Source organism: Stigmatopora argus, chromosome 10, assembly GCF_051989625.1.
Source record: "Stigmatopora argus isolate UIUO_Sarg chromosome 10, RoL_Sarg_1.0, whole genome shotgun sequence".
In the NCBI taxonomy this organism is placed as follows: Eukaryota; Metazoa; Chordata; class Actinopteri; order Syngnathiformes; family Syngnathidae; genus Stigmatopora; species Stigmatopora argus.
This window is the reverse complement of record NC_135396.1, coordinates 6,602,826-6,622,102: the sequence shown is the minus strand read 5'-3', so window position 1 is coordinate 6,622,102 and position 19,277 is coordinate 6,602,826. Positions and strand designations below refer to the sequence as shown.

The 19,277-nt window shown below is 38.7% G+C and overlaps 1 protein-coding gene across 12 annotated transcripts in view; it reads right to left on the bottom strand.

Moving 5' to 3' along the window:
• Positions 1–966: 966 nt before the first annotated feature.
• The window catches only part of gramd1bb (GRAM domain containing 1Bb), a 55,791-nt gene continuing 37,480 nt past the window's right edge, over positions 967–19,277 (bottom strand). For 7 of the 12 annotated variants that reach the window (XM_077611164.1, XM_077611165.1, XM_077611171.1 and 4 more), the window contains 19 exons: positions 19,211–19,231; positions 17,185–17,208; positions 14,829–14,849; positions 13,291–13,314; positions 7,665–7,749; positions 7,132–7,235; positions 6,954–7,049; positions 6,671–6,751; positions 6,127–6,242; positions 5,555–5,714; positions 5,259–5,451; positions 4,934–5,077; positions 4,723–4,841; positions 4,515–4,657; positions 4,314–4,417; positions 3,531–3,831; positions 3,151–3,258; positions 2,728–2,848; positions 967–2,145 (listed from right to left, as the gene is read on the bottom strand). In XM_077611164.1, coding sequence (XP_077467290.1) covers positions 2,056–2,145; positions 2,728–2,848; positions 3,151–3,258; positions 3,531–3,831; positions 4,314–4,417; positions 4,515–4,657; positions 4,723–4,841; positions 4,934–5,077; positions 5,259–5,451; positions 5,555–5,714; positions 6,127–6,242; positions 6,671–6,751; positions 6,954–7,049; positions 7,132–7,235; positions 7,665–7,749; positions 13,291–13,314; positions 14,829–14,849; positions 17,185–17,208; positions 19,211–19,231 — 2,055 coding nt within the window. In that variant the 3' untranslated portion in view covers positions 967–2,055. The remainder of the gene's footprint in view (positions 2,146–2,727; positions 2,849–3,150; positions 3,259–3,530; positions 3,832–4,313; positions 4,418–4,514; positions 4,658–4,722; positions 4,842–4,933; positions 5,078–5,258; positions 5,452–5,554; positions 5,715–6,126; positions 6,243–6,670; positions 6,752–6,953; positions 7,050–7,131; positions 7,236–7,664; positions 7,750–13,290; positions 13,315–14,828; positions 14,850–17,184; positions 17,209–19,210; positions 19,232–19,277) is intronic. The other 5 variants (XM_077611168.1, XM_077611176.1, XM_077611167.1 and 2 more) reach the window with 4 other exon arrangements.

Genomic DNA, 19,277 nt, shown 5'->3' with positions numbered 1-19,277 from the left:
GTTTCAAACTAAATACATGCACAAATATAAAAAACTACATGATGGTATTCTCATTAATCTTCATTTTACCAGTGTATCTTCACCATAGCATTTTCCTCAATTATTTTGCATTTTCTCCTATTATCAAACTTCCATCTGCATAAAAGTTATCTTATCTAATTTTGAATTTATCTGAGATCATTCTCCTAGACTTTTGAGTTTTTTTGTATCAATTGACCCTGATATTCCACAATATATAGTGTGATCAATTAAAAATGAATGTGTACTTTAAATAAAGTATAAATGAACAAAAAGCAATCTGATTTATTACCTGTTCAGTTCAATTGAAGTATCAACATTGGCATTTTCACTTTGTGCTGTATATGAACTGCATTAAATAAAGTCATACTTTCTTGTGTGTGTTTGTGTGTGTGAACTACGTCCGGTATGTGTGTCTGCTATAAAAGTGGAACACTTCCAACTCTCCTCTGTGCTGGGGCAGAAAAAAACCCTCTCCTCATATTATCTAAGCATTTTAGTGAGCATATCCTCCAGCGCGCACCAAATTTATTTTGCTTCAGGGAACCATCATTTGCAGTTTGCAGGAATCATACTTTGCAACAACTGGCTTAAAATTTAATCGTACACTATTTGTTGAATTTATTGCTAGATATGTCACCAGTTTTGTTAAGTAAATACTGTAGCGGTTAGGTCTACCTCAGTGACTGATGCTTAATCAGCAATGTATTTTTCCACAGAAACATACCACTGGTTCAGGCAAATGGACCATCAGTTTTCCAAACATTTGACTAAAACGAAAGGTATTTTGATTTTAACTTCAATATAGTTGGGGCATTTGCAAGGCTTCATATAAATTCATTCAGTTTCTCTTTAAAGGCAGTCTATATATATATATATACATATATATATATATATATATATATATATATATATATATATATATATATATATATATATATAATATATATATAATTTATCTATATATATATAGATGTATATTTAAACAAACAAGTGGAATGGTAAAAATGTCACAGTCTACATACACGTGCACGTACACGCACGCACACACACGCGAGCGAGCGCGAATATAATCACACGAATGCAGACTCGTACTTGCACACTGGACATGTCACAGACATATCTGGCATGCATATTTTTTCAAAGAAGAAACGTTTCCTTTTTTAAAACAAATTCTTTAGCAGCCATAGAGCTCTCAATTTGTATATACATCATTAACAATAAATATAGGTAATGCTTATATATTTTGAAATATATATTAAATAATGACATACTCTTATATATTTCAAATAAATTCATAGAATTCTTTCTAATTTGAAACACTTCTAAAGAGATATAGTCACAGCTTAGTAATAAAACATGTAAGAAGATGTCTCCCTATAAGTCTGGCTGCAGCATCCCTTATTCAAAGCCTTCTAATTAAAACATACATTCATTCTAGTTCTACATTCGACCATCATTGGCTGGGAAAGGTACATCGACAGTGCAAAAACAAACAGAGGATTGTGTCGTCTTCATATTTGGCTGTCTGACAGGGAGCCAGCCCTGACAAAGACCACTCAGACCAGATTTGAAAGAAGATTATGTACTCATGATGGTCAAATACTTACAACACTGCTGTTGGGTGTCCTATGTTAAAAGAGACACTGCAGCGAGGACCTCTAGGGGGACGTTGAGGAACTAGAGAAAGCCTTGGGGCTCTCTAAATGAACCCTGTCTCTCCTCTTCCAGTTGTTTTTGACAGACACAAACTGGAAACCACATGAATACTAACTGGATTTGCTGTAAGATGACGGAATACATGCGGTAGTATGAACTCGTTCTCTCTGCCTGATCCCCAGTATGACACCCATGGCTTACAGTAGGATGGAGTCAGTGGCGCTGGACACATTTTCTCAATTGCTGGCTGCGTCCTCATCCGTCGCCAACTCTTCCTGCTTTCTCTTTGTCTCCCCGTTCCCTGCATACAGCTCATAAAAAATAAAAGCAGTCCAATATTGCACAGCATGCCCTCATGGCCTTGTTTGAAGCGGTGGGTCAGTGATACTGAGTCCTCTTGTCGTCGGGTTCTGAACTGCAGTCCCTTAAACTGATGCCACGTTGGAGGTTCAATAAAGAGTCTTTCATCTGTTGAAGGCAGGATTAAGACAAAATTATGTTGGATAAACAGCAGTACAATTCATACTTTAACCCCTTTGCTGGTTTGAGCATGGGCCATTTAGAAATGTCATCATTTAGAAATAAGTAGTAGTTGTACTTCAGCTTTCTTTAGAGGTAGTCAAGTTTTTTTTTGCAAGAAAGCAAAAGAAAAAACACGATTGTGCCAGTACAGGCTGAAGGCTGTGACAAATAACATGCATGGTCAGTCTTAATCTAGAGGCAACAATAAATCCACAATTAATTAATCAGCTCCGACTAAAAATAAATCAGTCCCAAGTATCAATATATGTATACATTTTGATAAGATGGATTAATCTATGAATCACTAAAATAACCCTACCAAATTTAATTGTTATCCATCCATAGATAATGCATTAAAAAAATGACAGTGTACTACACAACCCAAACAACAACAACCTTGAATTGACAGGTCTTTTGCCTGTAAAAAATGGTGTTCTAAATGTTGTAATCAGTGAGTGAAAGCTCTTTTTGAGTCAACACTAAATAACATGATATATTTCAGATTTACTTAGTAGACATTTTGTTCACCTGGTCGAGTAGGACCACAGATGATTTAATAATCTCCCGCCACTTCTGCAGCTCGGCTTCATGGAAACGTTGCTGTGTCTCCAGGAGCTGGGCCCACTCCATTTGGGTCTGAGGAAGTTTACTAAAAACACACAAAGTATGAACATACACACTTTAAAAATTGGGAAAGTACATACAGTCACTGAAGCATGTTTTCCATTCAAAGAAAAATACATTCAACGGGGTTACGGTCACATTCATCCCATTGTAGATATTCTTACAACTTGCTGTCTAGTATATTCATTTGAGTCATTTCCTTCAGTGTAAAAATCACAATGTAGTATGTACTTAAGGACCTGTAAACAAGGCTATCTCTAGTATCCACAAATATAGGACAGATAGTATTTAAAATGTGTGCATGCCTCAATGCGTGTATGCACAAACCTTTCATGGAGCCGCAGACCTTGCCAGGTAGTTAAAGACTGTGCAGAGTACTCCAGCATCCATAGCTTGTAGAAGAGCATCATATTGAGCAACACCAACAGGACAAGACTGAAGTTGGACAAAGAATAAGGTAAATATTAATTACAAATGAACAATTATCATGGCTATGCAGATAAACATTACATGTACCTTATACAGATCCTATGGATGCAATTAAAAAATAGAAAGGGGATACATTAGATAAAAAACATAGATGGAAACCGATAACCTCTGAAAAATAGGTGCCATGTGTGTGTCGAGCCTTGTCATGAAGACTAATGTGCACTATAGAAAAATAGTATGTATTTGTTTTCCACTGTGTGTTACAATGAGCTACATACACAAAGCTGATGATGAGCAACAGCTTGGAGACACTGTAAAATGCCAAGCCTCCAGGCAGGCGACGATGCTCCGGACTCTGATGTCTGGTCTGCGTGGAGCCCACCACTTGTTTGATGCACTGAATCACTTCCTCGTCTGTTGGCGTGGTGACAGGACTGAGAGCTTCATCCAGATGTTGGCTGCGCATGTGTGGGTTAGGCCTCTTCTTCCGCCTCACTGTAGTGTTCTTCACCACTTTAGCCTTCGGGGAAAGCTGGTGGGCTTCAGTCAAGAGCTCTTCTAGCTTGGACAGCTCCACCTCTGAAAATGACCCCCCTCTTTCAAATTAAGTGTGAATGATGAGCTACTTAGTTTAACTCGAGATTACATCTTGAGTTTCATTTGAGAACAAAATGTTTGCATTTTTAAACGGTTAAAAGATGTGCCTTAATGATTTGATTTGGTGATTCTTAATGATCCCATTTACTTTGATTTGCTTTGTACTTTGCGCTTTTTCTTTGTTGTTCTGTCTAACCACCCTCTGCTACCGTCACAATGAAATTTCCCGAATACGGGATGAATAAAGTTATCCAATCCAATGTAGTTTATAACTCAAGAGCTAATTATTATGTGATGAATCAGATGCCTTTGAATGCTGTGACATGATATGATGTCGTTGCTTTTCCGCTCCTAATCTCACATTTAATGTAGAAAATGAACAAAAAAATGGTAAAAAAAACAGCAATACCTAATCACCAATGATAAACCAGATTTTCAGCATTTACAATAATACTCAAGTTTACCGAGTTGGCGAAAGTTCTCCTCCAGTCCGCTCCAGAAGTTTTTTTCAATGAAGCCTTTCACCAGCCCCCATGGCTGCTTTCTGAAGCGCAGCTCTGTTGATACTCTTTGGAGACAAACGCAACAAAAGCTTATATGGCTGATGCTAACAAAAAGGTAAGAATGCACAAGAAAGGTCAAAATGTATCTGATATTCATCTCACCGTAAGCGACATTTGTTCTTAGCCACTCGAGTGAGCGTGTAGCGGTTGAGGGTGTAGAAGTAGTCGTGGTAGGGAACGTCATGTGTGATGACCTCAGCATCAATGATATAACACTCACTCTCTTGACTGGCTTTGTACAGAGTCTGAAATGTATCATTTAGATTTAACATTCCAACACTAAGTTGGTTTGATATATTAAAGGCAATACCTGTGTCTCAGTGACTGTGGCAGTTTTGGGAGCAAGAGGATTAGACAGTGAGATGGTGTACAGGATTTCCCTTTTCTGGTTCCCAGCCTCCTCTTTTTTCCAAGGATGGTAAACCACATCTGAACACAGCACAAGGTAGAACAAGATACATACAAACATCATGCCTGAGAGGGTTTGAGAGTCTGGCAGTTGAAAGAACACCAGCGCGTACCTGAGAATCGCCGCTGCTCCATGAAGTCGCTCATGAACTGTGACTCTGTGAAGAGGATGTCATAGAGCTTGTCCACACTGAATTTGTAGATCTCATTAATGTGCTGCCTCCCATTCAGATCTTCATGGAAGGCTTGAACCTCACCTATGCATAACAGACACACATGATTGTTTAAGTCTTGTGATGCATTGCTACAGTACATCTATGAATTTCCCATCAGTGATTTCTAACTGCTCTCTTCTCTGGCTGTACAGAGAAAAAGGGTTCAGAACCAATTTCCCAAATGAATGCAAAATTGTCACTTGATACTCCACACGGTGCTCACCTTCGTCGTGCGTCTCTGAAGAGTCACTGAGTTCCGTAGGGAGGTCCTCATTGTCATTGAAGTCGAGTGAGGGCGAGGGAACAGGACCACCAGTCCTGCTGGGGTCACTGTTCTTCTCGTCCACCAGCAGAGGCAAAGCTAGCAGCTCGCTATCAGGTTGACAGTCTGTGAAATCATCTGTGGAGAGTTCAAACTTGGGTGGGGAGGGAAACAACAACACACAAGTCTTTAATTGGGGATCGGAAGATGAACGTTTATTTGGCTTTTCAATGTAATAGGTAACCAATGAGGCTTACTGTGATTGGCGTGTTGTTGCCCATGCGGTCGATAGTGCTGTTTGGGATGACCTTCTTTTGAAGAAGAGGCGGACTCCCATCAGGCTTGGCCTCAGTACTGCTTTTAGACAAGTTGTCATTGTTCATTTCATTTTCTTCATTTGGAATCTCTTCACAAAACCTAAAATCACCACGCACACACAAAATTCACATAAAGTCTGTATAATTACAAGATCATTTGTACACTAGTGCGACATTCACTAAACAGAAAAGAGTAGGGGTTGTTAATATAAAGTTTGTTACAAGCCTTGTAAACAACTTTAAATCAATGTCAAGTCAAGTCAAAGTCAAACGCCTTTATTGTCATTATAAAACAACTGGGTATAACGAAATTAGTGGTGCTACTCCACAATAGTGTGTTTCCCAATAAAAACATAAATGAGTAATTTAAAAAAAGTCACTTCCAGGCAAGATAATAGAAAAAAAAATTGAATATTCTAAAATATTGCACATTTAAATCATTGAGTCTGTGGTGTATGTGTCATTTTTCACAGCTGTTGGGACGTACTCCTGCATTGTGTAGCCACACTTACCCCATGGTGTTGAAGTCATCATCAGGGGGAACATAATCTTCATCATCACTAGTCAGGCCGAGCTCATTGCCATAGCACTGGTGGACAAAGTGCCATAGCTCTTTGGGGCAGAGCGGCTGATGGGAAAAAAAATAAAATAAATAAAAATCATGCCGTCATGGTCATGGCAGTATATTATTAAAGATTTTCCAAGAATTTCTCATGGCCCAATGAGAGTTTGCTTTATTGGAGAATGAAGTTGGTGAATCACAGTTTTAGAAATGCTTAATAGATTATTAGACAACAAATGGGTTTTAAAAACAAACGTAATTCCCGGGTCAGATCAACGCAACCTCTGAAAAGTTATCGGTGTTGAAAATGGAGTGATGGCATTTATTGAGGCGAATGGTGGATAAATTTCGTTTATGTAATAATGTTGAGTACTGTGATAATGAGAAAATGAGAAACTTATCATTTAACCAGTTTGAAACAAAAATATGTGGCAGGTAAATGTTGTAAACATGTTCTACAATTTTAGTTCTCATGTATAAATATGTATATTTACCTTGTCAAGCAGCGCATTCTGCCATAGTCTGAACATCATCATGTATGTCCTGTCTCTGGCCCCAAAAGAGGTGAAAAAGTGCTAGGAAGTGAAGTAAAATAAATTGTAAGTGAGCATATAGCTGATTGTGAAACAATTCTCTGGTTAGCAAGCAAATATTCAAAATAGTATCTGTTAACTTCATTATGGATAAGCTGGCATCCCGTTCAGGGTTTACGCTGAGCTACAGCACCCCATCACTGGTCTGTGGTTAGGCCAGTGCTTCTCAAATAGTGGAGCTTACCTTCTCATTGTCAGTGCAGACCTGGATGGCGTTGGGAATGAGGCGAGCAGTCTTCTCTTTCGTCATTGAGCAGATGTCCTTTAGCCGTACAGTTAGCTGGAGTAGTGAAGGTGTAAAGAGCACATCATTTGCAAAATTACACTCAACTTGTTTTTCATGCTTGTAGCAGTAGGCATACCAGTGTTTCCCAGCGGAAGATGTTGCTATAGAAACAGATCCAGTTCTCGGAGAGGTAGAGTCGTCCCTGTAGGAGGATGTCCCGTTGCAGAGCACAGGAATAGTCTTAAACATGAAAATATGACATGCCATCAGCAAAACACACAGCTTCCACTTTCAGTGTATATCTTGAAATACAAGTCTTTAGGGTATTTGGAATGGGGAATCAAAATGGCGAATAAGCTAAATGTGTACCAGGGCACTCCTTATCATGATTGATACCAATGTATTGCTGTAATCTTAACGGTCAATCAGTACAAAGAACACCCTTTTCTGAACATGATTTGGCTTCGCATTCGACTCAATAACATATCCACATTTTTTTTGCCTTACAGTTCATTAAATGTTTTGTTTCCCTTCATGCAAGCAGCATTTTTCACAAATACAGGAATCCACGTCAAACTGTATGATACCTTTCAAAAAATTCCTAAGCCGTGATGTCAGTGTCAGCCGACAGTTTCAGGTGGTTTCTGTGTGTCACTGACATCCACTCACCCACAATGAGTCTCTCTGTGTCAGGTAGCTGCTTAAAGAGTTTCCTGAAGTCCTCATTGCGCTGCTTGTATGTGGGGCTCAGCACCTGCCGGGATGAGCACAGTGAGACAAACTGCAACACGACACATCTCACACACACAAACACTCGTTTGTTCACCAACAGGCTGTTATGCAGTCCGATTCATTCACTTCAAAACTTGTCAAATCCCTTAACTGGCACTCGAGATAATCAAGAGTTGTGTTGGGGGATTTTGACAAGATTGTTTGACATGGATATTGACTCAATGGCAAGCAGTGTTAGGCCTAGACATAAAAAGCTGGAGTAGAAATTCAATGATAAAACATCGGCATGTTGCAGTCCATTTCATAAACATGCTTTGACCATTTATGAGTTGCATTCTCAGCTGAGCATCACACAGTAAATTTATAAGATACTAAACAGCCACAACATTAGCTACACCTTCACAATGTAATGAGGTCCAAATACAAGAGCTGTTTAAAAAAAAAAACACACAAAAAGTATAATGCTCCAATGTGTCCATGCTTAATTTAATGATAATAATAAAATAGTATTTTAATCCACACAATTCTTATGAAACTAAACACAAACACTTGGTTAGATATTTTATCTCATTGTGATTGTCTAAATCAGGGGAGGGGTCGGGAACCTTTTTGACGAAGAGAGCCATAAACAATTCATATTTTCAAACATTATTTCTTGAGAGCCATACTCATAATTTAAAAGTAAAAATACATGAAAATGTGCATTTATTAATAATTTCACCACTTTGAAAGTAAAAAAAAGGATCTGAATTATTTTAAGAATATTTTTTCACTGTTGCTAATCAATGAGTATCAATGAGCGTAAGCATGCAGAAAAGTATAATGAAGAAAAAATATGATTAAAAAGGCGCTAGAGATAGTGTCGGCGCCACAGTGTGACACTCTCATTGGTGTGTTCGGGGCTTAGGTGGTCTCTCACCAGCGGTTCCCATATTTTACCACACAGGTTAGCAGAGAGCCATATACACCCATCAAGAGCCACATATGGCTCCCGAGCCATAGGTTCCCTACCCCTGGTCTAAATGATGCTGTGGCAATATGTGAAAATGTACTTGAGACTTAAACTGAAAAAGGTACTGATGGGTCCTTAATTTCTAAATACAATTTAATTCATTAGCTTTAAACTTTTTCACCGTGGACTCTTGATGAGACAAGATTGTTTTTGGTTTTAGTATTAAGAGGATGTTATGTATGAAATCTCCCAAAATGTGGCAGAACCACAGTTCTCGCCGTCTGCGCTAGATTCTTTTTCCTCCAACAGGAAATCTTGAGGAAAAACAATAGCTGCCAACCAGTAACATGGCGCATACTGAAAACGAAAATATAATACAATTGCTTGAACTGATACCCTTGGGAAAGAAATCTTTTCTATGGCATCCAAGCATAATTCTTTAAAATAAGTATTTTTCCGAGTTGTATGCTAATTTTAAAACAAACCTCTTTGAGCACTGAGCCCTATCCAAGCCAGCACTTTACTATATTCTTTTTTTATTAATGGAGAACCACCACAGAACCATGCCACACCCAGCATTTGTATCTACTCTCATTTTGACCTTGCAGCCAAATGAATCCTTCGAAATCACCAATTCCTTCAATCGCGACTTTCTTTTCTACAAAGCAGAGAAATACTTACTGCAGGAATCTCCTCAGAGTTCCCCTCAGGTTCCTGAACATCTGAGGCAGCCCAGCCCCATTCCCAACCCCACTCCCCTCTCGCTGGACCCTGCAGTATCCACCCCGCCAGGGCCTCATCAAGTTCCAGGACAGCCTCCCAATCCGACATCAAGCAATCCTCATCCAGCTCCATGTTGGATCCTTTGTGTCTCATGGATAGAAGGGAATATCCTATGATGTTGAAGAGCTTGTCACTGAATAGTTTGAGAAAAAGAGTAGCTCTTGCGTGTCCGCCCTCTTCTGTGTTTTGGGTTGCTGCTCCCTGTCAATGTTGAGCCGTGGACACACAGGCACACTTCAAGCACATGAGCCTTGTGTGAGTGTCTCTCTCTCTTCCTTTTTACACACAGGGAGAGGAGTTACGGCCATTGCCCTCGAGTAACCCCGAGCAACAAGTCCTTTATTATCATGCCAGAAGCTCCCACCTCCCCACGAACACCACTCCTCGCTCTTATTCTAAGGAAGTGTGCGAGTTGCGTTCGGTGCTGAGAGCGTTGCAATTATAGTCTCTTTAGGACCAACAGGACGACAAATGTCAAGAAACGAAAGGTGGCTGAGGATGTTTAGGAAAAAAATGCAAAATTTGAAGGCTGCTGCAGAGAGTGTTGAGTCTGGCAAGTGATTGAGTTATAGAGAACAGATGTGAACATAACCTCCAGTTACCTCTATGTGCAAAACAACACCATCAATCATGACACTGTAGGAACTGGGCTGCAGAACAACATAGCCAGTGTAAGATATGACAACACGTGAAACTGCAATTCCCATTAAGAACGCAGCATGAATGCGGAGATATCTTGCTTGTGTCAATAAAACAAATAATCATGTTCTGTTCTGAATATATCGCAATGCAGTGGAACCTTTAAAGTTAAGGTTTTACATTCAGTCCTAACCGCTGTTATGCATGACATCTTGAGACCTTTGCTAAGCAATACTGGAAGTTACTACATGGATAAAGCCAACTCTCATTGAAAAACAGTCCGTTTTTGGCACCAAATTGATTATTAGTATTTTTAAAACTTCAGTTTAAAAATTTTGTTGTCACTTGGATGCAATTTTTTTCCACCATTTAAAATGCAGATAAAGTCTAAGGCAGTTATACTGATACCAAAAGTTACTTTATTTTACAGACGTGTCAATGTTACTTATCTGTACACAGAGATGCTTAAAAAGGCCTATTTTAAGATGCTGAAAAAAATCTTTGAACAAATGTTGGAAATTTAGAAATTGAAAATTTTAAACCAATCCTAATTCAAGCGTCGACTTTTGGTGGTTAATGGATCTGACATCAAGTGTTCAATCCTACTTTCCTCCTTTCCTGTATGGTGTTTGCATATTCTCCCTGTAGGGGGGTTTCCTCAGTTTTCCTGTTTTCTTTAACACCCTGGCACTCTTGCTGTTTAAGCAGTACAAATAACAAATGAATGACTAATATATATACAATTTATTATACTAGGATCAACAGCGCCGAATCACTTTGGAAGCCATAGTAAGCTTTGTGCAGGCACCCCTTTGTTCACCCTGGCATTAGTATTGAGGCCACTCAAGTATGTGGTATGATACATGATCCCCTTATGTTACCACTCAGCGGGCCAGAAAGATGCAAAGCTTGCGGCATCTACTTTGACGGCACTCCACATACAATTGGTATGCATAACTTCATGCGACACTTGACTAAAAATATCCACAAGACCTCAAGTTCATGGAGGCTAAGGCAGTTTGAGTCTTCCCCTCAATTTCAAGGACTGAATCTGTTGACTGCCTTAAATACCGTAAAACCACTCTCTAAGAACTGACATTGTAGTAGCAGAATAGGATGCAAAAGTGGTGCTAATTCCCATAAAAAAACACCACTCATTTAGGTTGCAAATTAAATAATGGTTAAAAATTTCAGTCACATTAAATGTTCCCTGGAAATGACTTGTAGGGCCACATTTTCAGTGGAAGTTGATTCAAAATAACTGTAAAGAATGAGTCCATTGTTAAACGAAAGCAGTCTACGGTTACTCAGCAAGAGACAATATTTATGGATCTAGTTAACGGTTAACACTGTGCACAAACAGACAGCGATGGAAGAGGCTGGTACGGTAAACCAGGGTGGGGTTGGAGTTATTTTAACGGTGCTGGGGACTGATAAACACTGTTCTTCTGCAGCAGCTTTTCATTAATATTTGACTGTAGTAATCCATTTTATCATCACATCAAGACGCCAGCAATGTGGGTGGGTGTCTGTATCAATATACTGGTAAAGAACGAGGAAAAAACGCTAGGAGACTGCATCGCTTTGGCAGCTTCAACAGTTCTTCTGCTGTTTTGAATAACAACTACATGCACACTCCCCCCTTTTTTGCCAATGTATTCCCTCTTGTGTGCGCAGCCTGAGGGGAGAGCTGAAAGGAAGGATTCACATAAAGCTTTTGGGGATGAATCCTGCCTTATAGAGTGTCAAGAGTCAGACAAATACAATTCGGATTAAAAAAAAGGTGTCGGTGCGATTGGAGGTCAATATTGATACGAGGTGCATACAGAGCAAAAAATTGGATCAAAACTATTCATAGAAGGGTTTTTCTATGATATCTGAAATCTCTTGCATATGAAGTAAAAGGTATTCCAAAATGCACATGGGAGGTAAAACTATGGCAAACTTTAAAACGATTGATAAATTTACTTTTTCTTACCTAAAACATTGCCCCAAAATTGATAAAGATGTCAAACATTTAACCTCAAAACTCAATGTCTATTTACAAATTTAAGTAAAGAAATAGCAAAATAAACAGTCTTCTTTAGTATTGGGTTTGAAGTTTGAGGACCTGTTTTTCCGTCTCATATTTCTTACTTCGCAACAAGAGCGATCAATATATTATATTAGTTCGTTATTATAGAGTAAGATTCCTGTTTCAGTAGGATCACATTTTTGCTGCATGTGACTCATGCATGTGTGACTCAAATGGCAAACCTCCAAAAACAATGATTCTCCATAAAAAACAGTGGCTAAAACCAAGTCTGTTCTTGTTCGTCAATCTGTTAGTTAACACACTACTTCCTGTTTCACAAAAAGTGATGAAATACTATTGGAGAATACTTACAAAAAAGAAAAAAATAATGCCATTTGGCATTACAAGATTTTGAATTTAAGAAGAATAGTAACAGGAGCAAGGAGATGTTTTTAAAGAACAAATTATTTTTGCAATGTCATCATTTAAATATCTAGATGTGAAGACAATGATAATATTTTTATCCTCGTGTAAAAGTTAGTCAACAACATGAGTTGCTAGTAACATCATCTTCAACTATGTCATCTCTAGAGCAGTAACTGTTATGCTGATATTAGTAGGCTATGTGAGTAGCTCAGTAGCAAGCTGTAATCCACTTTGCAGGTGAGGTATTAAAGAATCTGTTCGGGGTTTTGTGGACAGAAACAGACAGAGCCCAGGTCTTCGGCAAATAATATCCCAGTTTCCAATTTATGCGGACATGGAACCTTCAGCCATCATGCTCCATTCCCATGTTATGTAAAGGCATTCAAAGCTCGCCAATAACGCCGACTTAATGGTTTGTGGATTTGTTTAGTATAGTGCAAACCTCCATGCGTGGGTTACCACCTGTTGCGTACCAGAATTAGAAGTTTAAATTTGCACTTGTGGAATCCCAATCTAGTCAAATGTATTTGACATAACCCTTTAACAAGCTCTTTTGCATTCAAAGCTTTGTGAAAGGCATTTAAAAACGTTTGTAATTTAGTATTGCAGCAAGGTGGAAACCACAAACTGGAAATGAAGTGTCAAGCAGACTGGAGAACCAGATTGGTATCATGCCACCTGTTTAAAAGGCCAGTGAGCAAAACAACCTCAAAACCCTCAAAACAATCCAAAATACAGGTCATGCTTACTCTCATGATGTGCTGTCTTTCATGCTGGGGAGAGAGCGTACACACAGAGGGGATAATAATAGTAATAATAGTAATAGTAATATTAATAATATTAATAATAATATTACTAATAATAACAACAACAACAATAATACCAACTAAATAGTAATGGCACCAACAATAATAATGAGAATAATAAGAATAAAAAGAATAAGAATCATGATTAGGTAAAACCAAAAATTCTTTGGATTACTTTAAAGACTACTTTAAGTCCAATATTCATCATTGTGGGTTTCATCAAAACAACAAGCAGTCAAAAAAGTGTGTCAGGGAGAATTTGAAAAGAAGCTGTGTCCCCTTGCGGATTTACATACAGGGTTTATTACCACCTTGTGGTCTGCTTGAAAACTGCACAAATGTTGCATGTCACTGACATGGATTCATATTTTTCGAGTTCTCATTAAGGTGCACCGTAAATTCTGATGCTTTACATGTGCAGTATGCTGGAGTCAGACATGTCAACATTTTCTTGATGAAGAATCATTAATATTCATGTAGAATTTGAAAAAAAATGTCCCAATAATTGTTTAACGCTTCTTGGTTAAACCCACCATCTTTGTCATATTTTGTTGGGGTTTGGTGGATAGGTCTTTTTTTCCTCCCTTGTGAGTCCCGTCCCCGTGACTGTATAGGAGTTTCACCTACTGTCTCCATTTTGGCTCTCCTTCCCTTGTGTGACCCATGTGTTCTTTATTGTCATCAGCCCCTGTCTGTATATTTAAACCCAGTGTTTGTGTGCGTTGGCGTTGAAGTGTTTTCTGTCTATGTTATGATTCGTTGATGACAATAGAGAAGAACACCTGGGTCACCCAAGGGAAGGAGAGCCAGAAAGGACACAGCAGGTGAAACTCATACAATGACGGGGACAGGACACACAAGGGGGAAAAAAAGCAGCCACCAAACCCCAACAAAACATGATATTCTAAAACATTGTACTGGAATTTGTAAATATAGCTGAATAGACTAGGTGAAAATTCATCTACACGTTTAATCTGTTGGTAAAGATCAGATGTTCAATGAAATGTAACCACGCATATTAAGTTAGTTTTCTATTACTTGCATTATAAAAGGTCAATAAATGTCCCATTCTCAAACACAACAGCTGTCAGGTGGGCTCAACAGGAGTATGTACTTGATGTGTTTAACATACACTGTACAAAAAAGATAAAAACACCTAGTGAGACCGAGATAATTTATAAAAAATATACCAAGTACATTTCTAGAATATCACTCCTGCTGCTCCTCCTGAAAGTTGTGTCATTTTCTCCAACCACAAATATACAAAATACAGTAAAAGTACATTCAAGTGTGTTCCCAGCATGATCATGTAACGATTGACAACATGTTTAGGACAGCTGCACAAAAGACCGCCTGTTGAGCTTTTCAACTTCGTTTTGACAGACACGATACTTGTCACTGACATGTAAGCAATACATCCACAAATAATGAACACGCAAAAATATGTCAATGCCATATACAGTAAGAAATGGGGCACTTACGTTGTACCAGCTTTGGCTCTTCTGCAGAGGCAAAAAGATAAAACAGAGAAAGGAGATTCGGATTATTAAAATGAGGAATTGATCTCCAGGTCGGGGATTTGAAAATGAAAAACACTTCAAATGAAAATTCAAGCATATTTGCGCATTGTAACACAATTCAAGGAAAAAGCTCACAAAGAGATATATTCACAACAACAACAACAACATTCAGTTTGGATTAATAATGCCAGAGAGAAATACAATTAACACTTATTGTTGCAGGTTTCAGGCATGATATTGTCAAGAGTTTAACTGTGTTAAGATTAACTGAACATTATTTTAAGGGCGGGATTGAGATCTGGAGTATATGCAGTGAAGGAAATTTTAGAATGAATGATTGTGTTTTAAAATGTTTAAAATGAAACCGTTTTGAATAGTCTGGACTCAAAGACAACATATAAATGACAATCTGTGTTGTGAATAATAAAAAAAATCTGTTGTACAAAATCAAATGACTGTCCTGTCGATAAATAGCCCTCTGATAATATCAAATCAACACATTTTGATATTCTAGATTTCACTGAGTTCAAGTCACAGGTGGTCCTCATGAAACACGGTGTACCTCCCAGTTTCAAAACAGCAGATGGAAGCAAAGTGTACTGATATTTCAATGATAACCATTTCCTGCCTCGTAATTTAGCGTTTTACTGGGAACCATTCGGAACATCGTTCAGGGACTATACATGGGGGAGATGGATGAAAGTCCTGGATAGGAATAATAATGAAAAGATGCAATAATAAAAACAAATTGTGAATTTCTCAAATATATAAATAAAAAGAAAACATTAAAACCTAAATATGCATCCATTTTCCAATCTGCTTATTCTCATAAGGACTGCAGGGGGTGCTGGAGCCTATCCCAGCCAAGTACGGGCCAGAGGTAGGGCACACCCTGAATTGCTGGCCAGCCAATCGAAGGAAAATCAAAATACACCTTTTGTAATTATATTATTTAATTGCAGGCAAGATGAGGATTTTAACCATTGTATCGATTAACCCCACTGTAAATGTTACATAATGCATACATACACACGATAATGGGCTTAAAGCTTTTAAGGACGGTTATGCACTGCAGTATATGACAAATAGTTATTTAGAGCCATGCATTCCGCCCTGCAAAAAAAGTAAAAAAAAAAGTTCTTCTTGCAGTACTTGAAGGCCTGACTGTGACAATCACTGGGTTAATGTGGACTAATCTGATTTGAAGGTGACAGAGACACAAGCGAAGAATTACTTTGAAGGTGTGTGTGGCTCATTCATAATGCTATGTTTGATGTGGTGACTACATAAAATGTTTTACAGCTTAGAGACAACTGGAGGCGTGTCGTAGGGTCTAGAACAGTAGTTCTTAACCTGGGTTTGATGGATGGTTTGGTGAATGTGCATAATAAACTGGTGGGGTTCAGTAGCTCCAACAAGGTTAAGAACCATTGGTCTAGAAAGTAAATGAGACTATGAGAAGATCTGCTCTGGATCACAATAGTGCTTCCAATGTGCTGCTCATATCAGAAGGGGCTCCAACATTAAAACGCAGACATCTGTATCAGGTAGTACTGAGAAATATATAATGCTGCTGCGCAATATGCATACTTCAAGACTCAAACATCACTCGGTGTACCTGCGGAAATATTGGCAGCTTCGGCCAAATTGTACCACCATGAGATAAAATTTCGGTCGTGTTTGGTCAGTTGTGCCAGTGATTTTACACAGTTACAACAGAAATTAATTTCACAAACTGAGACCTGGGTTTCCAAACTGACCTTGTACAAATTACAAAAGGTATGAACAGGTTGCTATAGCCACTTTTTGATGTATACTTGCTGAACATCTTGTTTTGCGCAGGTGAAGATACAAAGAATAAAGAAATGTGTTGCCTTCTTGTTGATGTAATTATTACAAAGGAGTTTATTATGCAGCTAAAATTCATCAGCACCACACACGTACATTATGTGCTGAGTTCGAAAAATGTTCCACAATATTGATCCCTCGTGTTTTTGCAACGTTGAAAGGGTTTTTGCTCCCAAAATCGGACCAAAGTGACACTTAAAATTTGACATTAGAACTTCCAGTATTTGGGCAAAAATATTTATCTGATGTACAATGTCAAAACGTAAATACTTATCCCTCAAGATTGATTATCTTCCAAAGCGTGATAAGAATTAAAAATGTCCTTTCATCAGGAGGAGAGAAAACTGAAAAGGACTGCAGCTATCACAGAGGATTTGACAAGTGGCACGTGGAATTAGGGAGAGAAAGTCTAGGGATCGAATGGAAAGGAAGGCCAATGGGGCAAAAGACAACAAGAAGAAATGCTTACTTTAATCAGGTTTAGTCTGTCATACTGAAAGAAAATTCAAGAGAAAACAACCAGTAAATGAAAGGAGCTTCGAACAGAGCGAGTTCAAGGAAATACTGATCGAACGTAGGCCTAAAAGGTGAGGAGGTCCCTGCTGGCTGTGACACGCCAGGCCGGCGTGATTGTTGGTGTTTGTGCAGGGAGGCAGGGTGCTCCACTTGCTGAACATGCACTTTTATTTGGATTGCATTAGGGCCAGGGTGATCACGCTCACGTTGCTGAGACGACCTCACGCCATGGTCTGGAGTCATGTGACCAGTGCTGACTGGCTTACATGAAGGGGGATTGCAGTTGGGCGGAGGGAGCAGCTTGTTGTGGACGGCTTAGTTTGTGGCATACAAGTGAGGAGTGATGTAATCATTTGGCATGTGCTTTGTGTTGTGTGTGTGTGTTCATGTGCGTGTGCGTGTGTATAAAGCAGATTGTGCATTGCAGCAAACAGAGCATCACGAGGCACCCTAAATACAACCCTCCTGCTAATTTGTTGTGTTATTCTTATTCTTTTTTTCCTCTAACATTTTTTTTAATCTCACTGGAGTATTTATTTCTATCTGAAACCTATCCCAGCTAACCATGGGGAGGAAGCAGGGTACACACTGAACTGGTTGCCAGCCATTTTTTTCTTCCACACTTTTTATTATATTTTTTTTTCAAGAAAATAACAGAACATTTAGAATTTGACCAAACCAAATGTAAAGAAGAGGATCTTTTTCCCCAAACTTTGTAAACCATACTTTAAAAAGCCTTTAGGGGAAACATTTAACCAATAATATTTTCTGAAAATAAAAACAAAGATGGAGCCAATTCAGTGTGCATTCATAATACCAGACACTGTAACGGCATACACTCTCTGGGGGGCGTTCAGGGCACCACAGTTTGAGAAATCCTAGCATACTGTGTACATGCAGCACACTAAAAATATCATGAAGCTGCTTTGTGAGAAAAACAGTACTGTTTGATTTGATTTTGTACCTAACCATTCCAAAGAGGAATTACAAAGTATCCAAATGCATTTACACCCAAAAAGGCAAATCTGCACAATCTAGTAAGACTCTGTACTAGTTATAATACAAATTAGGTATATTTTTACTGAAATCCTCGTGACCGGACGTTTCGTCGAAAGACGTTTGGTCCCCGGACGTTTGGTAGAACGGACGTTTGGTAGAACGGACGTTTGGTAGAACGGACGTTTGGTCGCCAGGTTCGCTCGCTGTCAAATTATGACAGAGTTTACTGTTGATATTTTGATATTAGATATTTAGATATTAAACTCACTCTCTCTCTCTCTCTCTCTCTCTCATGGTTATAATTTTGAGAGCTGGTTTCAACAGTAACAACCCGGCGACCAAACGCCCGGTCGACCAAACGCCCGGTCGACCAAACGCCCGGTCGACCAAACGTCCGAGTACCGAAATCATAAAACTTAGTTTCATGATCCTGTGAGATGAATTATTTGCCTTTATCAATAATGTCCTGCTCCTATTCTCAATCAGCTCAATGACAGAGACACTCGTATGTACATATGAGAAAAGGGACACAATGAACTACATTGGCATCTTACACTATTTCAAACTTCAACCAAAATGGCTAATAAATTAACATCTCTTTGATGAAATGTATCAATCATAAGGTTTTTTTTAAACTCAAGATATGGTACAGCTGTTGTTTAGTTCTTATTAGATTGTGCAGATGTACATAAGTGTAGCCAGTGAGTGTAAAGGCATCATCAATCAACTAACACAAGTGCTACATTGTAAATCACTGGAGAGGAACGATAAGGGAAGGTAGAGCAGGTGAGTCAGGCATAATAGACTATTGTTCATGGATACAAGATGGAGAAGCAGGTTGGGTTGAGGGTGAGATGGTTCCACAGAGCAGCTCACAAGACAAGAGCAAGGATGCAAAAGGATCAGTAGAGGAGGAGGAGGAGGAGGAGGAGGAGAAGCACAGAAACATTTGAAGAACAGAAAGAAAGAGTAATGCTTACTTTGGAAAGTCGCTTGTGAGACTAGCATGCAAACAGGAGAAGAACAAAGAAAAACAAAATCAGATAA